The 26,475-nt window shown below is 33.3% G+C and overlaps 1 protein-coding gene across 1 annotated transcript in view; it reads right to left on the reverse strand.

Annotated features, from left to right (window-relative positions):
* Spata1 (spermatogenesis associated 1) overlaps positions 1-17,130 on the reverse strand; it is a 44,221-nt gene extending 27,091 nt beyond the window's left edge. The window contains exons 1-5 of the mRNA XM_063257573.1: positions 16,975-17,130; positions 14,208-14,314; positions 11,954-12,071; positions 2,426-2,479; positions 2,102-2,333 (exon numbers count right to left, since the gene is read on the reverse strand). Coding sequence (XP_063113643.1) covers positions 2,102-2,333; positions 2,426-2,479; positions 11,954-12,071; positions 14,208-14,314; positions 16,975-17,016 — 553 coding nt within the window. The 5' untranslated portion in view covers positions 17,017-17,130. The remainder of the gene's footprint in view (positions 1-2,101; positions 2,334-2,425; positions 2,480-11,953; positions 12,072-14,207; positions 14,315-16,974) is intronic.
* Positions 17,131-26,475: the final 9,345 nt, after the last annotated feature.

A 26,475-nucleotide genomic window follows, 5' to 3' on the forward strand; every position in this document is an offset into this window, starting at 1 on the left:
ATACTCCCAAGGTAATGGATCAATAGGAACTTGTAGACATTGATACTGGGTCCAACTACTATGGAAGATGCATAGATGTTATTTAGTAAAACTGAACATGGGTACACAATAGGTCTGTTGTAAATATACAGTATGAACTCATGTAGAAATGTGTATAACAGCATATTTTTATTAGCCCAGATTGCAAACAAACCAAATGTCTGTTAGCAGTAGAAAGGTTAAACAAATGATATTCATACAAAGAATACAACAACGAAAATAAATGAAACTGTAACGTGACAACATAGTTGAATCTTATAATACTAAGAAGAAAGTTCAAACATATATATTAAATTAAAACCTGGTATAAGGTTTTAATTTAAAGTATGCACATGCAGCTTGTAAAACTAAAAAGGAAAGCAAAACAATTATCACCAAAATAGTAGTTACCCCTATTGAAAAAGGGTATGACCAAAGAGATATACCAGTTTAGAACATCTTCTAAAAGAAAAATGCCAACAAAACTATATTATTTTAGAAACAGCATTTAAAATTCTAAAAAGAATAACAGAACAGATGCACTATTTTGCATTTGGGAAAATCTTACAGTTCGTGCATAATAGCAATAACATTAATACAGGACTGGGGAAATAAATTATGATGGAATTTCATAATGATGAAGATCTATATTAGTTAATATGAAGTATCTGAGAAATAGTTTAAGAGGCTTTCGTTTTCAGTGTATGCATCCTCATTGAAAAGTAAAAAATACGAATTGCATACAAGAACCAAAAAGAGTAACTACAAAAATATGTATCAAAATGCTAACGAAAGCTACCTCTGAGTTGTAGAATTACTGTTAATCCTTATTTTCTATTTAATACTTACTGATGTTTTTAGAGCTTTTCAAAATGAACAGTCTCTCATTTACAATACAATTTCTTTGGATTAAAGCATCAACAAAGTAATACTTAAAAAATCACAATTGCATGGAACCTAAAGAATTAATACTCCCACTATTCTTTCCCAAAGTTTTGCATTAGCAGCATAATTCAGGCGATGTGTAAAACATGACACTACTCATAACCACTTTATTAACTACGTGGTCTTGTAAAAATACTGGGATTCCACTGAATGTTTCCAGGTATCATTTTTCCTTTAGCTTAACTTTAAGTGATTTTTATCATGACTTGAAAGCAAAGACATGCCCAAATAAAGACAAAGGTAAAGAATCTCACTGAGCATCTCACTGGAGTAGGTAATAAACAAGAAATGTGAATGTGCCTAGTATTTAAGAACATCTTGTTTGGAACTTGAAGTGTCGCTCTAATTTATACAATACATGTAACTAACTATGCAGTTAAAAACTAGTAGATTTGTGGGGCTGAGTATATAGCTTGGTGGCAGAGTGCTTGCTTTGTATATAGAAGCTCTGAGTTTAGAACCCTGGCTTTGGAAAAAAAAAAAAAAAGAGTAGGTTTCACAGCTATTGTGGATATTGTCATAAATTTGGGGGGATTTATTTAATATATTTGCCTTTCTTTTGTAAATAGCATATTTTCTTAAGTAATATAAAAACTGAATTTTTTCTATTCACTCTTAAGAGTTTAGTCCACTTTATTAATAGTATTTTTACTTAATTCTGATAAAAATATTTTAATTACCCAAAATTTTTAAATAAAATTATTAATTGATAAGTATAATTAGGCAAATTATAAATAGAAATATATGTGTTCCCAATAGTAAAGTTAATTTTCTTTGTTTTGACACTGTTTACCTGAACAAGATCTTTCTTTCTGTCTCTGAGTAATACCAGAGTTTTATGTGATAAATCACTTCCTTCTTCTTTTCTAATAGTCTTAATTTTATCTGAAACATTCATTATGATAGAAATAAAGATAGTAGAAGTTTTTAAAACACTGTAACTATTTCTATTTTATTTTAACATAAAGGAGAAGTTTTTTTTCCTCCTGCTTATCAATTTTTTAGTCCCCATACTGAACTGTAGCTTTCCTTTTAACCACTTCTGTTTGTAAGCAAGGTTTGCCAGCATTTACTCACAGACCTGGCTACTAAAACATACTATTATAACCTTCATTTTCCCCATTTCACTTGAAATCACCTTCTTTCTGATTCTTGCTAAAAAGTTCTTTCAAAATGTTTTCTAAGGAACTGGGAATTCTTCCAGGTTCTTCATTTGACAAAGTTAGGCTAACTGGTCTCTGGATCATTCCATCAATTTCAGCAATATCATTATTAGTTTGCTGCCCATCTAAAGTAATGGTCGATGATGCCGAATAAACGTTTCCTAAATGGTCCATTACAGGAAGCAAATATAATTCTGGTTGAAGAGCCTGAAACATATAGGAAAATTTTAAAATTAGTTTGTAACTAAAACAGTGTCAGTTAAAAAATTAGTATAAGTTAAAAATATCATATTACATACATATGGAGGAGCAAATGATTTGAGTTTTAGTTCTGACTCTTGCTTTTCTTTCACCTAGAAAAAAATAAGAAAGACTGAAGCTTTTACAATATTTTTCAATTATTTTTACTTCCATTCTCTTTTTTATTGTGTTTTTTCTTTATTTAAAAGTGCCTATTCTATATTTCTTTTTTTTTTTTATTTAAAGGAAAAAAACCAAAACAGTATAAGGGTATAAGTAATGCAGAATTACAAAAAAAAAAAAAAAAAAAAAAAAAAAACGGTAAGAAATCACTAGTTAATGGATTACATATTGTCATCTTAGAAATAGTTGTTCAAGTTACAGGATTAAAGCATACAAAGTAGACATTCGGACAGTGAGACTGCAAAAAGTTCTGTTCAATGATCCAACAAAAACAAGTAATATGGTCATCTATCTTAACACACCTAAACACACTTGCAGTTGTATCCTTTAGAGCACATTTTTTACTCTTTTTTACAACAAAATTTACATATTTTGGGTTTTATTATTCCACAGTTCTTATTACTTTTTTGGGGGAACAGAATAAAACCAAATATGACAAAACAAAGCAGTGAGTCAAAACAAAGGATAGACATAGCACATGATGTAAAAACAGAATACAAGGTTATCAATAATGGTTACCATAATGCCTCTTGCTTCCTTAAAAAGAATTGCCTATATCATTAGGTATAATAAAATTGAACAAAACAGTACAGAACAAGACCAATAAAACCTAGACATTGGAAACATTACAGGACTTCAAAAGAAGTTAATAGTCAAACCAGAATGTGCGTCATAGTGAATCTTATTGCCTTCAAAGTAGTTACCTATACCCTCAAACTTGATACTATCAAACAGATCGGAACATGGTATCATCAGTCAAAACAAGATAGCAGGAGTAATATAGGGCTTCAAATCAAGTTAATAGGAAATAAAAAAATTGCTATAATATATCCTGCTAATTTTTTTGATTTTTTTCCCTTAATTAAAAAAACAGTAATAAAAAAGAATTTTTTTATGTAAAAGGGGGAGATTGAGACAAAAGAGGACATAACAACATAACAATACAGGTCAAAGCATTACAATTTCAGCAACTTAAGTGTTTCACCACAAGATAACCCGACTTAACAGTAGTTACCATGGTGTCTCTTCATTGAAATATTTGAATATAACTTCATATACTATAGCATCAAACATATCAAGACAGTGTGAAACCATTCAGGAGGATGAAAGTATTACAGGGCATTTAGAACCAGCTAATGGAAAAGGAACAATGGTTTCTATATTATCTCTTTGCCTATAAAATTTTTTGTTTATACTATCACATATAATAAAATCCAGTAAGATACAACATGATAAAACCAATGGAGACAGAAGAGCAACAGTTTGGTGGGACTTCAAAACAAGATGATATTAAATCAGCACTAGCTATTATGATGTCTTGTTTTCTTCAAAATAGTTATTCATTTCATCACAGGCAACAATATCAAGCAGCCTAGAATAAAGCCATTCCAATTAATGAGTGAAAACTTTATAAGGTTTCAAAGCCACATAAAGGGGAATCATGATTACCACATACTTTTATATATTTGAATCATTTCTTACAATAGGGAAACTATTTGGTATTCATACATGTGAGTTTGATTTATTTCACTTAGGAGTATGCTCTCAAGCTGCGTCCATTTATTTATAAATATCTCAATGTGACCCTTCTTTATAGCTGAGTGGTACTCCATTGTATAAAAATACCACATCTTTTTTATCCATTCCTCAGTTGATGGACACTTAGGTTGTTTCCAAGATCTGGCCATTACAAATTGTGCTGCTATAAACATGGGAGTACATATATCACTGTGGTATGATGCTTTCAGTTCTTCTGGGAATACACCTAGAAGTGGAATAGCTGGAACTTCCAATCCCAGCTTTTTGAGAAGTCTCCAGACTGACCTCCACAATGGGTGCACCAGTCTACACTCCCACCAACAGTGCAGGAGAGTTCCTTTTTCCCCACAGCCTCTCCAGTATTTGTTGTTGATGGTTTTCTTGATCCTGGCCAATCTTTCACGAGTGAGATGGAATCTCAGTGTGGTTTTAATTTGCATTTTTCTAATGACTAATGATGATAAACATTTTTTCATGTATTTATTTTCCATTTGTATTTCTTTATCTGAGAACTGTGTGTTCATCTCAGATGCCCATTTTTGGATTGGATCTTTGAATTTTGGGGGTGTGATTTTTAAAAAATTATTTATATGTTTTAGACAGAAGTCCTTTTTCTGAGGGAGAGTTCGTAAGATTTTTTTCCCAGTTTGTAGGTTTTCTTTTCACTAAGCTGGAGATTTCTTTGACATCCAGAAACTTTTTTTTGGATATTAATGGTACCAGGGATCGAACTCACGACCACAGGCTTGCAAGGCAGGCGCTTATGCCACTGAGCTAAATCCCCAGCCCCCGACATGCAGAAACTTTTTAATAAGAGGTAGTCCCAGTTATTGATTCTGGGAAGTATTTCCCGTGAGGTTTGAGTCCTGTTCATGAATTCTCTATCTACCCCTATGTCTTCAAGGTTTCTACCCAATTTGTCTTCCAATAGATTTAGTGTTTCTGTTTTAATATTCAGATCTTTGATCCACTTAGATTTTAATTTAGTGCATAGTGATAGGCATGGGTCTAGTTTTAGTTTTCGGCATATGGAGAGCCAGTTTTTCCAACACCATTTATTAAAGAGACTATCGTTCTTCCAGTGAATATGTTTGGCTCCTTTATCAAAGATAAGGTAGTTGAGTGTGTTCGTAGTTGTGGCTATATCTTCTAATCTATTCCATCAATCTTCGGCTCTGTTTTGATTCCAGTACCATGTTGATTTTACTACAGTTGCTTTGTAGTATAACTTCAAGTCAGGGATTGTGATGCCTCCTGCCTTGCCTTTGTTGCTTAGAACTGTCTTTGCTATTCTAGGTCTCTTCTCACTCCAGATGAATTTAGGAGTGATTTCTCTAGATCTATGAGGTATGTTGATAGTATTTTTTATTGGGATTGCATTGAATCTGTATAAGAGTTTTGGGAGAATAGCCGTTTTCATAATATTTATTGTTCCTATCCATAAGCAAGGGATGTGTTTCCATTTTCTGAGGTCATCTTCATTTTCTTTTTTCAGTGTATTATAATTTTCCCTGTATAGGTCTTTCACTTCTTTCTAGGAGTAATTCCTAAATATTTCATTTTTTGCTTGCTAGTGTGAAGAGTGTGGCTTCTCTTATTTCTCTCTGTGATTTGGTTGTTAGTGTATAGGAATGCTACTGATTTTTGAGTATTGATTTTGTATATAGCTACATTACTGAATTTATTTATTATATCTAAGAGTCTTTCAATGGGGTTTAGGGGGGTCTTCTATGTAAAGTACCATGTCATCTGCAAACAATGATAATTTAACTTCTTCTTTTCCTATCTTTACCCCTTTTATTTCTCTCTCTTGTCTAATTGCTCTGGCTAGTATTTCCAGTACTATATTAAATAGGAGTGGTGATAAAGGACATCCTTGTCTTGTGCCTGATTTTAAAGTAAAGGCTTTCAATTTTTGGACATTTGGTATGATAACTGTTGGTTTGTCATAGATGGCCTTTATTATATTGAGGTAAAGACCATCTATTCCAATTTTCTGTAAAGTTCTTATCATGAATGAATGTTGGACCTTATCAAAAGCTTTTTCTGCATCTATGGAAATGATCATGTGATTCTTACTTTTGGCTTGATATGGTGGATTGCATTTATTGATTTACATATGTTGAACCATCCCTGCATGCCTGGGATGAATCCCCCTTAGTCATGGTGTATAATCTTCTTGATGATTTGCTGCATCCTACTTGCCAATATTTTATTGAGGATTTTTGCATCTGTGTTCATTAGGGAGATTGGTCTATAGTTCTCTTTTTTAGTTGGGTCTTTCTCAGGTTTTGGTACTAGAGTAATATTTGCTTCCAGGAATGACTTAGGAAGGATTGCTTCCCTTTCAGTTTCATTGAAGAGTTTGAGGAGTGTTGGCATTAGGTCTTCCTTGTATTTCTTGTAGAATTCTGCAGTGAATCTGTCTGGGCCCGGGCTCTTCTTTGCAGGTAAGGACTTAATTACATTTTCAATTTCATTAATAGAAAATGGGTTATTCAGCAGTTTTACATCTCCTTGATCTAGCTTTGGTACTTCATATGTTTCTAGGAATCTGTCTATTTCTTCTGTGTTATCAAACCTTTGAGAGTAGAGGTTTTTGAAATAGGTGTTGATGATCTCCTATATTTCTATAGAGTCTGTAGTGATTTCACCTTTTTCATTTCTTATTGTATGAATTTGAGCTTTTTGTTGCCTTTTTAAAATAAGGTTGGCTAGGGGCTTATCAATTTTATGTATTCTTTCCAAGAACCAACTCTTTGATTCATTGATTCTTTGGATTGTTTTCTTAGTCTCTATTGCATTGATTTCTGCTCTGATTTTTATAATTTCCTCTTGTCTTTTGTCTTTGGGGTTGACCTGATCTTCTTTTGCTAGCTGTTTGAGGTGTAGTATCAGGTTATTTATTTGTATTCATTCTGTTTTCCTGATGTGGGAACTCAGTGCAACAAATTTTCCTCTGAGGATGGCTTTCATTGTATCCCACAGATTCCAGTAAGTTGTATTTGTATTTTCATTTTCTTGTAGGTATCGTTTAATTTCTTCTTTAATTTCCCCTGTGACCTACTGATTACTCAAGAGTGTGTTATTCAGTTTCCATGTGTTTGTGGGATTTTTGTAGTATCTTTTATCATTAATTTCTAATTTCAAAGCGCTATGATCTGATAACACGCCAGGGATAATTTCAATTCTTTTGCATTTATTTAAATATGTTCTGTGAGCTAATATATGGAGAATGACCCATGTACTGCTGAGAAGAATGTGTATTCTGATTTTGTTGGATGGAACACTCTGTATATGTCTATCAAGTCCATTTGTTCATATGTGTGATTCAGTTCTGTTATTTCTTTGCTGATTTTCTGTCTGGTGGATCTGTCCCTTGGGGTTAATGGTGTGTTAAGGTCTCCTGTTATAATTGTGTTACTGATAATTTGATTCATTTCTGTTAATACTTGTTTTATATAACTGGGTTCTCTGGAATTTGGTGCATATATATTTAAGATAGTTATCTCTTCCTCTTGAAGTTTTCCCCTAATGAGTATGTAGTGACCTTCTTTGTCTCTCCTGATCATTATTGGTTTAAAGTTCACATTGTTTGCAAACAGAATGGCTACTCCTGCTTTTTGGGTTCCTGTTGCAGGAAGTATTGTTTTCCATCCTTTGACTTTCAGTCTGTGAATATCTTTCTGGGTTAGATGGGTTTCTTCTAGACAGCATATGGTTGGATTTTGTTTCTTGATCCATTCTGCTAGTCGGTTTCTTTTAATTGGTGCATTGAGACCATTTACATTAATGGTTATAACTGTTATATATTGGTTTATTGTTGACATGTTATATTTCTGCTGTTGCATCTTTATCTCTGTTCTGTTTAATTGTCTGCTTTGTTTAGTGGTTTTTTTCCTAAGTGTATCTAAACTGTCTTTCAGTATTCTTTGCAGGATTGGCTTGGTGATCATGAAGTTCTTCAGCTGTTTTTTGTCATGGAAGTATCTTATTTCTCCATCGATTTTGAAGGACAGTTTTGCAGGGTACATCAGTCTAGGTTGGAAATCGTTTTCCTTTAGGATCTGAAATACTTCACTCCATGCTCTTCTTGATTTTATTGTTTGTGCTAAGAAGTCTGCGTGATTCTGATAGGTTTTCCTTTATAAGTGATCTGTCTTTTCTCTCTGACAGCTTTTAATAATGTATTCTTGTGTTGGATTTCTGGGATGGTGATTATTATATGTCTGGGTGTAGTCTTATTTTGGTTATGACTATTTGGAGTTCTATATACTTCACTGAACCTGATGTCGGTTTTCGATCTCATGCTTGGGAAATTTTCAGCTATTACGTCTCCAAATATCCTCTTGATGTCGTTTATGTCGTCCCCTTCTTTTTCGTCAATCCCTATCAATCTTATGTTGTTTTTCTTTGTGTCATCTTGCAGATATTAAATTGTTATTTCCTGATTCTTTGTTATTTTTAAAAGATCTTTCCTTTCCTGTTCAGTACTTGCAATCTTGTCCTCAAGGTCTGAAATTCTATCTTCACTTTCATTGAGGCGACTTTTACAGCTTTCAGTGGAATTTTTGATTTCCGGTATATCTCTGTGCATCTTATGTATTCTGTTTGTTTCTTATATTGCTCATCTAAGGATTCTATCTTTTTGTTTAGTTCCTCCAATTTTTTAACTGTGTTTTCTTTAGATATATTCAGCATCTCTTTAATTTCTTGTATCGTTTCTTCTTTTACCTGGGAGATTATTTCTAGTTTGAATTCCTTTAAAGCTTCCCAGAGTTGCCTATTTCAGTTGCTATCATGTCCAATATTTGAAGTGTATGGCATATATTTTCTTCTATATACATTACTCCTAAGATATTTTGCATGGGCTGGAGGTCTGAGATTGTAATTTGGTCTTTCATTTTGTCATTTTCCTATATTTCTGTGTTTCAAGTGTTTCAAGTGTTATTGGAAAGCTTCCTCAGGGTTTGTTGGAAATCCACTTCTATGCCCACAGCTCCTGGGACTCTGGCACCCAGTTCTCCCAGGCTGCCGGGCCTCTGGAACTGGTGGTGCTTGCCTGCTTGCTTAGAATCCACAGCCCTCCAAGCATACCTCCAAGCACATGGGGAGGCGGATGCAAGCACCTCAGACCCACCTAGCTGTTCCAGTGCACCTGGAAGGTTCGAGGGTCCCAAACAAGCTGGGCTCAGGGGAAAGTACACAGGGCACTTACCAAAGGACTCTGGGCCTCTGGAACTGGTGGCACTTGCCTGCTTGTTTAGAACTCCACATTCCTCCAAGCACACAGGGAGGTGGATGCAGGTGCCCCAGACCTGCCTAGCTGTTCCAGTGCCCCCAGATGGTGCGAGGGTCCCAAACAAGCTGGGCTCCAGAGAAAGTGGGCACCTGCCTGCTTGCTTATAACTCCACAGTTCTCCAAGTACAGCCAGGACTCATTCTCTTTTCAGAGACATATATATGTGGGATACGTAAATCATATTTAAAACTGCCTAAAGTGGAGAATATAAAGCAATTTCTATTCATTGCATCAAATATACTAGAGATTCTATGTTACTTAATAATAATAATTAGAGCTATCTTTTGCATGAACTCACTATGTAGAACTGCTACATGGTAGTAGACAAGATGAGAGGCAGCCTATTATGTAAGAACTCCTTAGCTCTTTCCTGAACCACTAAAAACCTCCTGGCTGGAATCACTATCTGTAGTCTCTTTTCACTTCAATTCATCTTTTTCAGTGAGGCCAATTATTTTTTTTTTTTTGAGCCAGGATCTTCATATTTAGTGCAGGCTGGCCTTAAACACACTGTGTAGCCCAGTTGGCCTTGAACTCACAGTGATCCTCCTGTCTCAGCCTTCTCAATGTTGGGATTACAGCTGTGCGCCACCATGCCTGGTCTCCCAATTAATTTTTTCAAACCTATTTTATTTCTAAGAGAAAACAAAACAAAATTTCAAAACACCTCAATCGGGGACAACAATGGTACATACATTGTGCACTGTTATCCCCCAATCACTAGCCCAGAGCTGAAGACATCTGCATTCAATTGTCTAATTGTCTAAATCATCAGTTTCCCATTCTAGTGAGACAACATGATGTTTACATGTGTCTATTTCACTTATGAATATGGTCTCAAGTTGCATCCATTTACCTATAAAAGTCTCCAGTTTATCCTTCTTTATAGCTGAGTAGTACTCCATTGTATAAACGTACTACATCATTTTTATCCACTCCTCAGCTGATGAATATTTAGGTTGTTTTCAAGATCTGGCTATTATAAATTGTGCTGCTTTGAACATGGGTGCACATATATCACTGTGGTATGATGTTTTTAAATCTTCTGGGCAGATACCCAGAAGAAGACTATCTGGGTCAAATGGCACCTCCAATCCTAGTTTGTTTGTTTGTTTTTGTACTGGGAATCAAATGAAGGACCTTGCACTTGACACTCAGGTGCTTGTGCCACTGAGCTGTATCCCCACGTCCAATACTAGTTTTTGAGGTATATTCTCATTGATTTCTACCAGTCTGTACTCTCAACTAATAGTGGAAAAGGGTTCCTTTTCCCTATAGCTCCTCCAGCATCTGTTACTGGTTGGTTTCTTCATAATAGCCATTCATTCTTGGGTGAGGTAGAATCAATGTTGTTTTAATTTGAACCTCTCGAATGACCAGTGATATTGAACTTGTTTTCATATATTTATTTGCTGTTTGTATTTCTTCATCTGAGAAGTATGTATTCATTTCAGATGCCCATTTTTGGATTGGGTCTTTAAATTGGGGAGGACTGGGGGCTGGGGGTTTAGCTCAGCGGCATAAGCGCCTGCCTTGCAAGCAGGCAGTCGTGAGTTCGATCCCTGGTACCGATAAAAACGAAAAAGACAAAAAAAAAAAAAAAAAAAAAAATTGGGGAGGACTGATTTTTTCTGAGTTCTTTATATGTTCTCAATAGTAATCCTTTGTCTGAAGTACAGCTGGCAAACATTTTCTCCCACATTGGTGGTTTCTCTTGCTGTGCAAAAAGCTTTTCCATAGAATGGGATCCCAGTTGCTGATTTTTTGTGATAGCTCCTGTGTAACTGGGTTTTGTTCATAAAGTCTTTGCCTACATCAATGATAGAGTTTTATCTACTCTATCTTCCAGTAGATTTAATGTTTCTGTTTTAATATTAAAATCTTAAACCCATTCTAATTTTAGCTTAATGCATGATAAAAGATATAGATCCAATTTTAATCTTTAGCATATGTAGAGCCAGTTTTTCCAGCATCATTTTTTTTTTTTTTTTTTTGGTTTGGGATCGAACTTATGACCTCACAATTACCAGGCAAGCACTTGAGCGGCTGAGCTAAATCCCCAGCCCTCCAACACCATTTATTAAGGAGTCCAAATTAATTCTTATTAACAGTTATAATCGTGTCACCATTTTGGTTAAAAATGCCAGGCTTCAAAAAGAGTAGCATACTATAAATTATGCGTTCAACACCTTCAACAAACTATAATTTTCTATGCATTATTTCCTAGTTACTTTTTAAAAAATCACTTATTTCTTGGTGCTACATACAGTATATTTCAAGGGACAGCTCCTTATTGGATTCTTTTTTCTAGTTTTATACATAGTAAGTATCAATAAATATTTGCTGAAAATGTTCCTTGCATAATAGCATTTTAAATTTTGTCTCCTGTTTCTTCTCAAGGAAATTTACATACACACACAGATACACACAGACACACAGAGACACACACAGACACACACATACACAATTCCATACTTTCAGTCCCTGATAATATTCATTTAAGAAACATAAGTTGATAATCTCTGCTTTTCTTTTATCAGAACAAAAAAATAAGAACACTCACCACAGCTAAATTATTTCCAATGCATTTCAGAAATAAAAATTTTTCTGCAACAGCATCTTCACCAAGGAACTCACCAAGGCGCAATCTCAGGGCTTGTAAAGTAAGTTGAGGAGATACTCTGAAATACCATGAAATTATTTTATACTATAAAAGTAAATAGGTTTTGGCTGTACTAATGATTAGTAACTTTACTCAACTATCTCAAATATAAATAATGATTTTATATATCAGATGTAGCTTAATATATTGTTTCTATGTTGCCTTGCACTTTGTAGATCTTTGGATACTTTTTCAAAATAAATGATTGTCTGTTAAAATTACATCAATATGAAAGCTTTTTTGTACTAAAAAGAAAAATGATTTTCTATTTCTGTAATCCATTTCCAGATTTTATTAAAATAAAAATTTACACACTTTAAAATTTTTATTTTATTTCATTAATACATATTTGTAGTACATCATTAATGCATCGACTGTGGGTAGCTGGTACATATACATGACATGTCTTATTTCTTTTAATGTCTCTTCCCCACCCCTACATCTCTTAGTCCCCTTCATATTTGCCAAAGATTTATCTATTTCTATTGCCTTTATTTTGCATTTTGATTCATTTATACTTTGGTTTCTCACATAAGAGATTGTACAGTTTTTAAGCTTGTGTGTCTCACTTACTTCACTTAACATTATGGTTTTAAAATATAGCCATATATATACACATAAAGACCAATGTAGCCACAGATACTTATTTTGGGAGTTTAGCAGGAATGATTTATCCTTAATTATTAGGGACCACAAATTCACAATTGCTAGTTTTATATACTCCCTTAAGGGATGAGCAGAGGGTTGGGATTTTTTCTATCACCCTTTTGAGATCACCTGCTTTCCCATTGGAAAGCTGTTGGGTCATCTTTTCCCATCTATTAAGACTAAAACCACTGAGAGTAAGATTAAGTGTAAGATCAAAACTAAGATTAAAGGTGTTCCAGGGAAACATTCTCAGTTTAAAATCACCACTGCCCTCGGAGTCATCCAATAATCCCCTCCTCAATCAATAAATGCCAAGGTTCTGGCGCCTCATGGCCTTTTGTTCCTCATGAACAACTCAACATCCTGGAGCTCTGCTTTACTGCCATATTGTCTCTTGCTCTTTCTTTTTTTCTCACCATGTGATGTAATACCTCACAGGAGACTGAAGAATCACTGCAGTACTGTATCATTTCTTTGAAGATTAAATAATGCCAAACTCTACAACTTTACTCGTCAGGGATACTTTGCTCAATGTCTAAAATTTAAAGCCACCACTTAGGTTATTTTTAGAAGTTCTTGTTTTTCTAAATTATTTCAAGACAATTAGATTATTCATTGATTGAACCACATCAACATTAATTGAGCATTGATTATGTAAGCTTGTATTGCAGGATAGAAAGTTGGCAATCAACAAAACAGACAAAAATCTCTTCCCTCATAGACTTCAAGTGGGACAAAAAAATTAATGAAGTACATAGTAAAATATATATTTTCACAACTGTACTATAGAAAAAAATAAAATAGGGAAGAATAAAAGGGTCTATAGCTGTTATTTAACATGCAGTGATCACAAGACATATACAGAAAAAAGTAATAGTTGAGTAAAGACCTAACAGAGGTAAGACAGCATGTGGTCAGGGCAGAAAATGCATTCTAGTGGAAAGGAACAACAACAAAAAGTTCAAGGGTCCTAAGGTAGGGCCATATCTGAAATATTCCAGAAGAGAAAAGAGGTTGATATACTGGTAGAAGGTGATAGGAAAGTTTAGGGAGAGAGGTACACTCAAGTGAGATAAAAGCAGGCAGTCAAATCATGTAGTATCATGTTTCTGTGAATGTGAAAATATACACATAAACATACACATCGCACACAAACAAGTATAGGTAACACATATATGTTCATTGATTACATTTTAAATAGTTCATCACAGCTCTTCACATTTTTAATTTTAGATAACTTTTTTCTTCTTTTTGTGTATAATTAAAGTAACATTCAGGCTATATGCCATTTTATGGGTCACAGTCTTATGACCAAATGACATCTGATCCTACCAAAATGTTTGCCTGTTACATAATCATATTTGTTAATAGCGTTCATTGAATTCTGAATGGATCCATCAAATAAAATATTGTTCACTTATAATTTTTAAATTTTCAGAAAGAATTTTCTTTAAGAAGAAAAGGATTTGCTTTTAGGTATTTTGTTACATGAATACAAAATACTTGCCTTATAAATCCAGCAGAAATAAATTTGTTAACAACTTCTATTGATATAGTATTTAACTTATAGTTCCATGATCCTTCAGGGACATAAAAAACATGAAGCTCCACCAACTGAATGAAAAAAACCAGTTAAAATATTTTTAAGACGGACAGAAATCAATATCCTGTATAATTTTAATAAATAAAATTGAAATAAATAAATACATGCAGCCCTGTGAACAAATAAAAATTAAAAATTAAAAAATTTGTTAAGTTAGTTATTTGGTACTGAGAACACATTTTCCTGAAAATGATGTTGTACATTTGGCTTGACTCATAGATTATCTCAGTATATTTGATAAGGTGTTTTTTCTGTGGCCTACAGTAAGAATACTAGTTTTCTCATCAACAATCTTTATCCTTCCCACTTTCCCAGCTACTCATTCCTTTGGAGTGATCTTATGTTATCTTTATCATTTGTATACATCTCCATACTATCTCTGTACTAGATTTGTGATAACTGGTATCTCTGAGTACTTTCAAAAAGCTAATATCATGGTTTGGAAAATATAGTTGTTTCTCAGAATTTCAGGAAAAACTATTCTATATGTAGAACATATCTGTAAGCCTATCTGTGCTTATATAAAACCATCTACTTTTCTGTTTATGTTATATAATGACTTTAATTAGAATCCTTCTATTTAGAATATTTAGAATACTAAAAGAGAAATGGCAAATTGAGTCTCATTTATAATCTAAGGAAAGTTGCTATTCATTGAATGTTAAAAGTAAAAAATAACCAATAAATATAAAACACTAATAGGTTTTCTAGTATATTATATTACTGAGGAAAAAGAATGAAAGCAGATGAAGGAAATGATTATACTCTAATAATATTAAATATCTGAGAAAACTTTAAAAGTTTGAATATGATCTATTAATAACATCAACTATTTTTGTAAGAGATAAAAAAAGGTTCTTGCATTGAAGGTAAGGTTCAAATTATTTTCATAAATAAATTATTTCTACATTTTTGATAAAACATTAAACAACAGTTTAAATATCTGCATAGACATGACAGTAAAATTTGTCATATGGTGCATTTTGAATAGTAAAGTAAAAGATTATTTCATAAGTTACATGCTAACTTAAGAAATTTGCAGTAAATACGACATTATCTTTAGATAAATGTATTATTATGTTACAGGGGAAAATATTTCTTAACCTAAACATTTGAATGTATGTTTCTAGAAAAAAACACTTTCAGTTTTTTTCAGAACAGAATAGTTAAAAATTTTAAAAATACATATATTTTAGGGTTAAATGTTCTATTTATACCAAAATCTTGACTTATCTTTATCTTTTATTCCTGGCTTCATGTAAATAACTCATTAATATTTTCACGAAATTTATTAACTAACAAAATATTTTATAAGAGATATACGTACAGGAGCACATGTTTTTCCATTTGCCTTAGGTTCTGAAATGGCTACCTGTGACACTGGTGAACCCTGTTTGTATTTAAAATGTTGATATCTTGTTCATCATGGACTTTTTGCAATAACTTTAATTTTTGAAAATATTACATGAAAATATTTATCTTAATTTCTTAAAGCTTTGAGTGCCACTTCCTCCACTTAAATTTTGCACTCTGACAGTAAGTACATCATTTGCCTTAGAATAATCCTGGCCCTGTAAGGGATACATAAAATAACTAATAAATATAAAACACTAATAGGTTATCTATTATATTATAAGCAGATAGGTACTAGGAGGAAAAATAAATGCAGAGCAGGAAAAATAGGAAAGATAAGGATTGGAGAAGTTTTCAATTTTAAATAGAATAGGGTAGCTATCACAGAACAGGTGAGATTTAAGAATTAAGGGAAATAATGCACTAGTCAAATGATCCTAGATAAAGAATTCCAAAAGAGTTAATGGGAGCCCTTGGGAGCCTGAGGCAAGAGGATCACCAAGAGTCTGAGGCTGGCCTGGGCCAAACAGTGAGTTCAAGGCCAGCCTGGACCACGTAGCAAGACTCTGTCTCAAAAAACAAACAACAACAACAACAATAAAGAAGAGCTAAAGGAAACATCTAATAGCTGGTATGATTAAGTCAGAGGGAGGAGAAAAAATAGTAAAAGTAAAAATCAGGAGGAAAAAGAATTAGTAGAGCAAAATAAGTAAAGCTTCTGGGCTATGTAAAGGCTTTTTTTTTTTTTTTTTTTTTTTTTAGACAGGGTCTTACTGTGAAAGAGTGGCAGACTACCAAATGAAACATTCACAGTCATGAGTTTAACATGAGAACAGTTCTTATGTTGGCATACTTTTCTTTACCATGTTCTGTTGCTCTGGACTAGGCGTGGTATTGGTGGAGAAATGAAGCAGAGGTGTTTTGCAAATGAAAACAATAGAGAGGGCCAGAGGCTCAGTGGTATAAATGCCTGCCTGGCAAGCATGAGGTTGTGAGTTTGATCCCTGCTTTAAAAAAAAAAATTGAGAAAGAGAAAGGCAAAGAGTCAAAAGTATGAGTTAAGGATTGATCAAGACTGCTTTGCAGAATTTAAGCTAGGTATGGAGCACACCATATTATTTCTCATTATTACTGAGAAAGATAATAAAATCAGTTCATCAGAGGTCTCACTTTAGAATACTAGGGAAACTGAGCTAGTGACACAAGAAGTATAATTGGATAATGGGATACACAAGGTGAGGAATTAATATCTAATACTTCATATAACTTGATTTTTATTAAAACTTCTCAAAAACACTGATAGGCATAGTTTTCTTACCTCTGATGAAGAAGGCCGACTGGGATTGAGTGACATACTCATCAGTGTCTACAAGTTATAATTATCAGTAGGAATTCTGCTTGTTCTTGAAACTTTCCTCATTTAGGTAGTATTATATACTACAATATATTTTTGGCTTATTTAAAATAGCATTGCACTTACTGCTGGTCTCTGATTAAAGGACTGAAAAGCAATACAAAAGTTTAAAAGATTCCAAATGAAACTTATGAATGTGTACAATCTTTAATAAAAAAAGATATACTATAAATAAACAGGCAGATAATTACAATAAAATAAACATACATCTTATACAGATGATTCCCATCTTAGTGCAAAAGCAACACTTCAAATTAAGAATTTTTATCTTTTCTTGGGCTAGCAATGTATGGTTCACAAAGCTGGCCAGCAGCAGTGAGACAGAGGTCCCAGTAAGTCACAAGATCCCAAAGGTAAATGGTTGATACTTAACAGTGTATCCCATTGAAAGCTCTGATATCCAGTAGGTTAGTTGATTAAATGCACTTTATTTTCAGTTTACAATGGATTTGTTGAGATGTAAGCCCATTCTAAATCAAGGATAAGTAAGTAACCTGGTTAATTACATTGCAATGAACTTTAGACCAGGACATATTTTACTAATTCTAAACAATTCATTTTTTCTGAGTAAAAAATTAAATATATAGTATTTTATGCAACACAGAACTTATACTTTTGCAACTGGAAAGACTGAACTTACACAAATGGCTAAAGAATGATGAAAAACATTTTCTTATTTCTTTATAAATGTAAACACTCCAAATGAAAATAGTATTCTTTAAAAGTATCAGGCAATGTTTGTATATATTTTTGTTTCTACTCAGAGTACTTATGGCAGTTATGCATGATAAAGTTTCAAATATATCAATATATAATAAAATTGAAAAAATAAGGCAGCCAACTTATGATTTTAATAAAGGAATCATCCTTAAGAATATAATAATCATCAACATCACAGTAGAAACTTCTTTAGATTTCAAAGCATTGCTCCTGGTTGATTTATATTAAAAATAATGATGATTTAAACACAACAAAACTTTAACTCTTCTTATCTAGTACTGATTATAGCTCTACAAAATCCTATCAGGTACTGTTAATTACTTTAATGATATCAAAATACAAAGATTACTTCCCAGATATACAATCTTCCAAATCAGTTTGACATATTACTTATTATATAAATTTCTTATAATTAAAATGTAAAATATAATTTGTCATTTTGAGTATCTCGAACACTTTTAAATATATCAATGTCTTAAGAAAAATTTCATTTCTATATCTATTGAAAGGCTCTTTTTGTCTACTATTGTATGTACTATTCCACATATGTATGACTCATATGCATATATGCCCACTTCCTTACTTGAAAAGAATTAGTGAGATAATAATTATACTATGTGATAGTTTAGATCTAGAATGTTCCCCCAAAGCCTTATGTATTCATAGATTGAAGTTTCTGGAAGGTGACTGATCATGTGGGAAGGTGATTGATCACAGGTGTACTATATTTAACAATGGACTAATTCACTGAGGAATCCCAGCTTCAGATGCTCTCAGGACATTGGGTGTGCTCTGGAGAAGGAGGTCACTGGGGTATAACCTGTAAGAGTATATCTTTCCTGTCTCCTTCCTTCCTACTTCCTAATGACTGTGTTGTGAGCAGCTTTACTCCATTATGCCCCTGTACTATGCTCTTTCTGCCTCAAAGCCTGATGATTATGGACTGTAGTAACCATAAGCCAAAATAACCTTCCCTCCTTTAAATTGTGTTAGGCATTGTGCCCACTGACAGGAAAATGACTAAGACATAGTATGTGGAAATTCACTGATTATTGGTACATAACTTAGGAAACTAGCATATTTAGTTTCTGTAAATACATTAAATTATTTTAATTAAGAATAAATGTCTAATTAAGCAAACCAAAGACAGGTCACTCAAGATCTGCTTTACCAAATATATATAGGGAGAGAGAGAGAGAGAGAGAGAGAGAGAGAGAGAGAGAGAGAGAGAGAGAGAGAGAGACCTGCTTTACAATTGTTATAAGGTAAACTGCCCCATTATGTTATCCCTTCTAAGGTAACAGCAAAGAAATCATGTTTTGGATTGTAAGAATTCTTTGTTATTTCTCACTGGATCAGTGCTGGAAGGCAAATCCTGGGCCAGCCCAGAAACAAATAAAATGGTTCAACATCAAAAGAGATGAACCTTTAGAAATTAAAACTAAGAAAATATCTCAAGATTAAAGTATTGATTGGTTGGTACTAAAACAAGAATAAAGTAGAAAAAGAATTCATAAAGTAGTAGTATTATGGTTATCAGACAAGCCCATGTTATGAGTTATAGCTATAATTATTTATAAATAAACATTAAAAGGTAGAATAAGTGAACTGGTTGTGGGAGGTATACTAAGGAGATACATAGTTGAGTCAAAATTCTTGTTAAAAATTCTTGTCTGCTGAAGCCCAGAATGTTGGATCTACTTCCAGTTTGGTTTATCAGTGGGAAAGATTTTAGTTTTGGATTTTCATGAAATATCAATCTCCACTACTGCTCTGTGCTGAACTTTGTAATAATCTCTCCATTGTTTGAGGTAACATGAGTAACTGTTATTAAAACCAAAAGAGGCTAATAAAAACTTAGTCATGCTTAGAACCTGTAGTAGATCCTAACCAAATCACATATAAAATCCTGACATACAACATTTGGGGTTTTCAAACTCTTTACTATTACTAATTAGCTAGTGAATACAATGTTGCAAACAATTCAAACAAACAGTGTCAATAATCAGAGTGATTGTAGAATTCTGGCCTCATCTCTCATTTAGTTCAACATTTTGCTTTACAACTCTTATGCCAGGAATGGAAAGTCAACTGAGTTTTGCACACTAATTCCAAGTGAGTTACTAAGTGGGGGATATAGTTCAGGGGTAGAGCACTTACCTCACACGCTCAAGGCCTGGAGTTTGACTCCCAGAGCCACAGAAAATAAAAAATGTAACAAATTAGTTACTAAAAAAAATTCCCAAGGTCACATATATCCTCAGTAGGAAAAAAATACAGAAATTATCATAGTCAACTATGGATTTGGGAAGAATGAGTGTCAGTGAGTAGCAGTGCTGAAAATGATGCATGAGAATTTCTCATACACTGTTCAGTGCTTAGAAACAAGGATTCTGGCAATTTTTAGTTCCTGTCTGACCTGACAATAGGACACAAAACTGAAGTACAAGCTGGGCATGGAGGTGCAAGCCTGCAATCCCAGCACAGGAGATTTGAGGCAGGAGGATTGCTGCAAGTTCAAGGCCAGCCTAGGCTACATAATGAGTTCAAAGCTAGCTTGAATTATATAATGAGACCTTGTCTCAGAAAAAAAAATGATGATGAATGAATTTTAATTCTTTAAAGGCATTATTTTTTCTTAAAATTAATTTTATTGGTACACTTTTGACATACCTAATGATCACATTCATCATAGGGAATTTGTAGCTGTACAACTATTTTATTTTTCCCATTCCCCTCTCTTCCCTTGAATCCTTCTTCCTCTCTCCTTTTTCAGAACTTCATTACTATTGTTTTCCTTGCATTCTATTTTATTTTTTTTTATCCCTGTTCCCTTCCTTGTATTTCCCCTCCCTCCCCGCTTTGTTTCCCTTCCCATTTGAACATTTTCTCTCTATTTCTCAGTATCTATCATCTATTTTGGTCCTTATTTAACCTTTACATTTCTCATACAAGAGAAATAATGCAATATTTAAACATGTATGTCTGATTTATTTCATTTAAAATTGTGTTCTCAAGGTGAGAAAATTCTATTCACCTAAAAATGTCTCAAGTTTATCCTTCTTTATGGTAGTGTGGTACACCATTGTATATAAAAATTACATTTTCTTTATCCACTCATCCAATGATGAGCTGTTTCCAAAATTTAGCTATTACAAATTGTGCTGCTATAAACATGGGTGTGCATATATCACTGTTATAATGCTTTTAACACTTTAGGGAGAAGTCCTAAAAGGGGATAGCTGGATCAAATGTGACCTCAAGTTTAAGTTTTTTGAGGAACCTCCATGCTGATTTGCATATTGGTTGTACCAATGTATTCACCCATGAACAGTGGAGAAGGGTTCCTTTTTATCCCCTTACATTACTTTTGCTATACATAATGATCATAATCATCATAGGGAATTTTACCTGTACATAATATACCTTGATTCTTCCCCCATCCCCTCCCCCTCCCTTTAACACTTTTTTCCCTCCCTTTAACACTTTTCCCCTCCTTATTTACAAAAGATTTTTTTCATTTTCTTTTTTTTCCTCCTTCCCTTCTTCATCCCCTCTCTTATTTGAATGTTTTCTTCCTACTACTAGCCAGTATGTGTCATCCACTTTGGTCCTAATTTGCACTTTTGGTTTCAACAGCATGTAATTGGTTGATTTCTTAATGATGGCTATTGTTTCCAGAGTCAGATGGATTCTCAATGTTGCTTCAATTTGCATCTCTCAAATGACTAGTGACCTTGAACATTTTTCATGTATTTGTTATTTGTACTTCTTCATCTGAGAAGTATCTGTTTATTTCAGATGGTCATTCTTGGATAGGGTATTTAAAGTTCGGGGCCTGTTTTTAGTTCTTTATATATTCTGTATATTTTGTCTTAATTTGAGGAATGGCTGGTAACATTTTTTGCCCATACTGTGATTTGCCTTAACTTTATTGGTTTCTTTAGCTGTGCAAGAGCTTTTTAATTTGTGATCCTCATCCTTGATCTTTGTATTATTTCCTGTGTGATCAGAGTTTTGTTAATAAAATCTTCACACATATGTATGCCTTCAAGAGTTTTACCTTAGTGTGTGGTGAGATATAGCGGTGTAGGCTTAATCTTTGACATGTGGAAAGTTAGTTTTCCCAGCACCATTTATTAAAGAGGGTTTCTTCCAGTGACAGTGCTTGACTCTTTTGTTAAAAATAAGGAAGCTGAATGTTTGGAGTTGTTTCTGTATCTTATATTCTGTACCAGTGATCTGGTTCCTTTTTTGTCAATACCATGGTATGTTAATCATGGTAGCTTTGCAATATATTTCCAGTCCTGGATTGTGATGCCTCCTGCCTTGCCTTTTTTACCAGAATTGCTCCTGATATCCAAGGTCCTTTCTGGCTTTAAATGAATTTTAGAATTATTTTCTCTAGTTTTATGAGTTATGCTATTGGTATGTTAATCAGGATTACATTAAATTTTTATGACAGTTTTGGAAGTATGCCCATTTTCACTATATTGGGTCTGCCTATCCAAGAACAAGGGATATTTTTTACTTTTCTGCTGTCCTCTTTGATCTCCTTTTTCAGGGTATTATAATTTTCAATATAAAGATCTCTTTGACATCACTTGATTGATCCCTTGGTATTTCAGTTTTGTTGATGCTATTGTCAAAATGTTGTTTCCCTAATTTTTCTCTCAGTAAATCTGTTGTTTACAGGAATGCTATTGACTTTTGGGGGTTGACTTTGTATCCTGATACACTACTGAATTTGGTTATTAAATCAAGGAGTTTATTGGTAGTTTTGGGGGTCTTCTATGTAGACTATCATGTCATCCATAAATAAAAATAATTTAACTTCTTTCTTTTCTGTCCATATTCCTTTTCTTTCTCCTGTCTAACTGCTCTGGATAATGTTTCCAGAACTATGTTGAACAGGAGTGGTGATAATTGGCCTGGTCTTGTACCTGATTTTAGAATGAAAGCCTTCAGTTTTTCACCATTTAGCATGATGCCAGCTGTTGGTATGTCACAGATGGCTTTTATCAGAATGAGATAAAGACCATCTATTCTCCACCAAATAACCTGATTTAATAGTAGTTACCATATGTGGTGGTGAAGCACTAGGTTGCTGAAACAGTCATGCTTTGACCTGTATTGTTATGTTGTTATATCCTCTTTTATCCCAATCTCTCCCTTATTCACTAAAAAAAAATTTATTTAATTATTTTTTATGTTTTTTTTTAATTAAGGAGAAAAATTTTAAAAATTAGCAGGATATATTATAGTAACTTTTTTAAATTTCCTATTAACTTTGTTTTGAAGTCCTCTAATACTCCCACTATCTTGTTTTGACTGATTAGACTCTGTTCCATTCTGTATGATAGTATCAAGTTTGGGGGTATAGGCAACTACTTTGAAGGCAACAAGATTCACTAAGATGCCCATTCTGGTTTGACTGTTATCTCCTTTGGAAGTCCTGTAATGTTTACAATGTTTAAGTTTTATTGGTCTTGTTCTCTACTGTTTTGTTCAACTTTATAATACCTAATGAGATAGACAATTCTTTTTAAGGAAACAAGAGACATTATGGTAACCACTGTTGATAACCTTGTAATATCTGTTCTTACATCATGTACTATGTCTATCCTTGGTTTTGACTGACAGCTTTGTTTTGCCATATTTGACTTTATTCTCTTTAAAAAAAAAGTAATAAGAACTAAGGAGTAATAAACCCCAAAATGTGTAAATTTTGTTGTAAAAAAGAGAGGGGAAAAAAGTGCTCTAAAGGATACAACTGCAAGTGTGTTTAGGGGTGTTAAATAGCTGACCATATTAATGTTTTTGGTTGGATCATTGAACACAACTGTTTGCAGTCTCTCTGAATGTTCATTTTGTATGCTTTGATACTGTGACTTGAGCAACTATCTCTAAGATGATAATGTGTAATCTATTAACTGGTGATTTCTTACTTTTTTTTTTTTTTTTTTTTGTAGTTCTGTATTACTTGTACCCTTACACCTCATTGTTTTGTTTTGTTTTTTCTTTTTCCTTTTAAATAAAATTTTAAAAAAAGACCATCTATTCTAATTTTCTGAAGGTTTTTTTTTTAAATTATGAATAGGTGTTGGATTTTGTCAAGTGCTCTTGCTGTGTCTATCTGAATAATCATGTGACTTTTGTCCTTGGATCTGTTAATGTGATATATTAGTTATTGATTTGTCTGTGTTGAATTATCCCCACATCCTCGGGATGAATCTTACTTGGTCATGGTGTATAATCTTAGTGACTGTTATGTTTCTTTGGCAGTATCTTAATGAGGATAATTAGATTCTTTTCTGGTTTTGGTGTCAGGAGAATGCTTACTTCCAGGAATGAGTTTGGGAGCATTATACCCCTTTCAATTTCATTAAAGAGTTTAGGGAGTTGTGGTATTAGATCTTCCCTGAAGTTCTTACAGAATTCAACAGTGAATTTGGGATCTGAGCTTTTCTTTGTTGGTAGTTTTTAAATTATTTCTTCAGCTTTATTAACTAATATTTAGAACTTTTTATCATTTAGAATTTTTCTATCTCCTTGATTCAGCTTTGGTAAGTCATATGTATCTAGGAATCTGTCCATTTCTTCTGAGTTTTTCATCTCATTATAGATTCTCAAAGTAGTTATTAATGATATGCTGGGTTTCTGCATGATCTGTTGTGATTTCATCCTTTTCATTCCTAACTGCATGGATTTGAGCCTTTTCTCTCCTTTTTTGATAAGGTTAACTAAGGGTTTGTCTGTTTTATTTAATTTTTTGAAGAACAAACTGTTTGACCATTGATTCTTTTTATTGTTTCCTCACTATCAAGTGCATTAATTTCTGCTCTGATCTTTATAATTTCCTTCTTTACATGTGCTTTGGGCTTAACTTACTCTTCTTTGTCTAGAAGTTGAGGTTCAACATTAGGCTATTTATTTGAGCACACTCTGTTTTTCTCATGTGACAATTTACTGCTACAAATTTCCCTTAAGAAGTGCTTTCATTGCATCCCATTGATCCCATAAGTTCCAGTATGCTATCACTTAACTGTCGAGACTACTTTCTTTAATTTCATCTGTGAAATTAAAGCCGTCATATTATTTCCATAATGTAGTTTTCATGACTTCTTTTGCCATTGAGTTCCAATTTCACTCTACTATGCTCTGATATCTATAGAATAACTTCAATTTATTTAGCTTTAGTTAAGTACATTCTATGAGCTAGAATGTTGCGTATTTTGGAGAAAAATTCCTTGTGCTGAGGAGAGTGTATATTCTTTTTGTGAGGGGTAGAACACTGTAGATATCTACTAAGTCTATTTGTTCAAAGATTTGGTTCAGTTCTGATTTTGTTAATTTTTGTGATAGTTGATTTATCTGTTTGTGAGAGTGAGGTATTCCATTCCATTCCAACTGTATTTGTGCTTACGTGACTTTTCATATTCATTAATGTTGTTTTTCATAGTGAGGTGTCCGGTACTGCTGATTTTTTATTTATGATTGTTATATTTATGATTGTTATCTCTTTCTACTTGACATTCCTTTAACTATTATGTAGTGACATTGTCACTTCTGATCAATCTTGGCTTGAAATACCCTTTTCTACAAATAGAATACATACCCTTGTTTTTTTTGGGGGGGGGGTTTCCTGTCACATGGAATATTGTTTTCAATCCTTTGAATTTTAGTCTACGATTTTCTTTTTGAGTTGTTTCTTTTATGCAGCATATTGCTGGGTTTTGTTCCTTAATCCATTCTGCCAATCTGTTTCGACTGGTGAATTGAGAAAACTTACTCTCACAGTTATAACTGATATTTAAATTGATTTACTCTTGTCATATTATTTTCCCTGTTGGTGGTTCCCTTTCCCCTGTTCAATTATTTGCCTTGCCTAGTGGATTTATTCTATTGAGACTCATGGAACTGCTGCCTTTTTCTAGCATATTTTGCAAAACATTTTAAAGTGGTGGCTTGGTGGTCATAAATTTTTCCAGGTGTTCTTTATCATGGAAGTATCTTACTTGTCTATCAATTGTGACAGATAATTCTTCAGGCGATTGCAATCTGGGTTGGAATTTGTTTTCTTTTAGGGTTTAATACATATAATTCACTTCAAGCTCTCTTTAAGGGTTTGCGCTGAGAAGTCTATTTTGATTCCAATGGGCATCCCTTTAAGGGTAATGTTTCTTTTTTTCTAACAGCTTTAATATGCTTTTCTTGCATTGAATTTATGGAGTCCTCTGGGGTGTAGGTTTTTTCCGATCATGGTCAACTATTCTATAGACTTCACTATCTATATGTCAAGTTCTTTTTCATCCTTGGAAAGTTTTCTGCTATTACTTCTGTGAACAGGTTTTTTATGTCTTTTGTGCTATCTTCTCATTCTTGATTCAGATTAATATTAGTATTCTTTGCCTCATCTAGCAGCTGTTGCATTGATTTTCCATAATCTCCTGTTATTCTTAAGAAGTCTCTCATTTGGTGGTCACTAACTACAAACTTATGTTCTAGACTTGATATTTTCTTCATATTGGTTGATTCTATGGTGTATACTTTCAATAGAACTTGTAATCTGGATATCTGTTTGAACCTGTTTTATGGAATCCAATTTTTTCCTATGTTGGACATTGATGGTTTCCATCACTTTCCTACACTACATTTTCTTGACTTATACTTACCAGGTCCTTC

This window comes from Cavia porcellus, unplaced genomic scaffold, assembly GCF_034190915.1.
Source record: "Cavia porcellus strain 051 isolate PalLab524CR breed Dunkin Hartley unplaced genomic scaffold, mCavPor4.1 scaffold_1, whole genome shotgun sequence".
In the NCBI taxonomy this organism is placed as follows: Eukaryota; Metazoa; Chordata; class Mammalia; order Rodentia; family Caviidae; genus Cavia; species Cavia porcellus.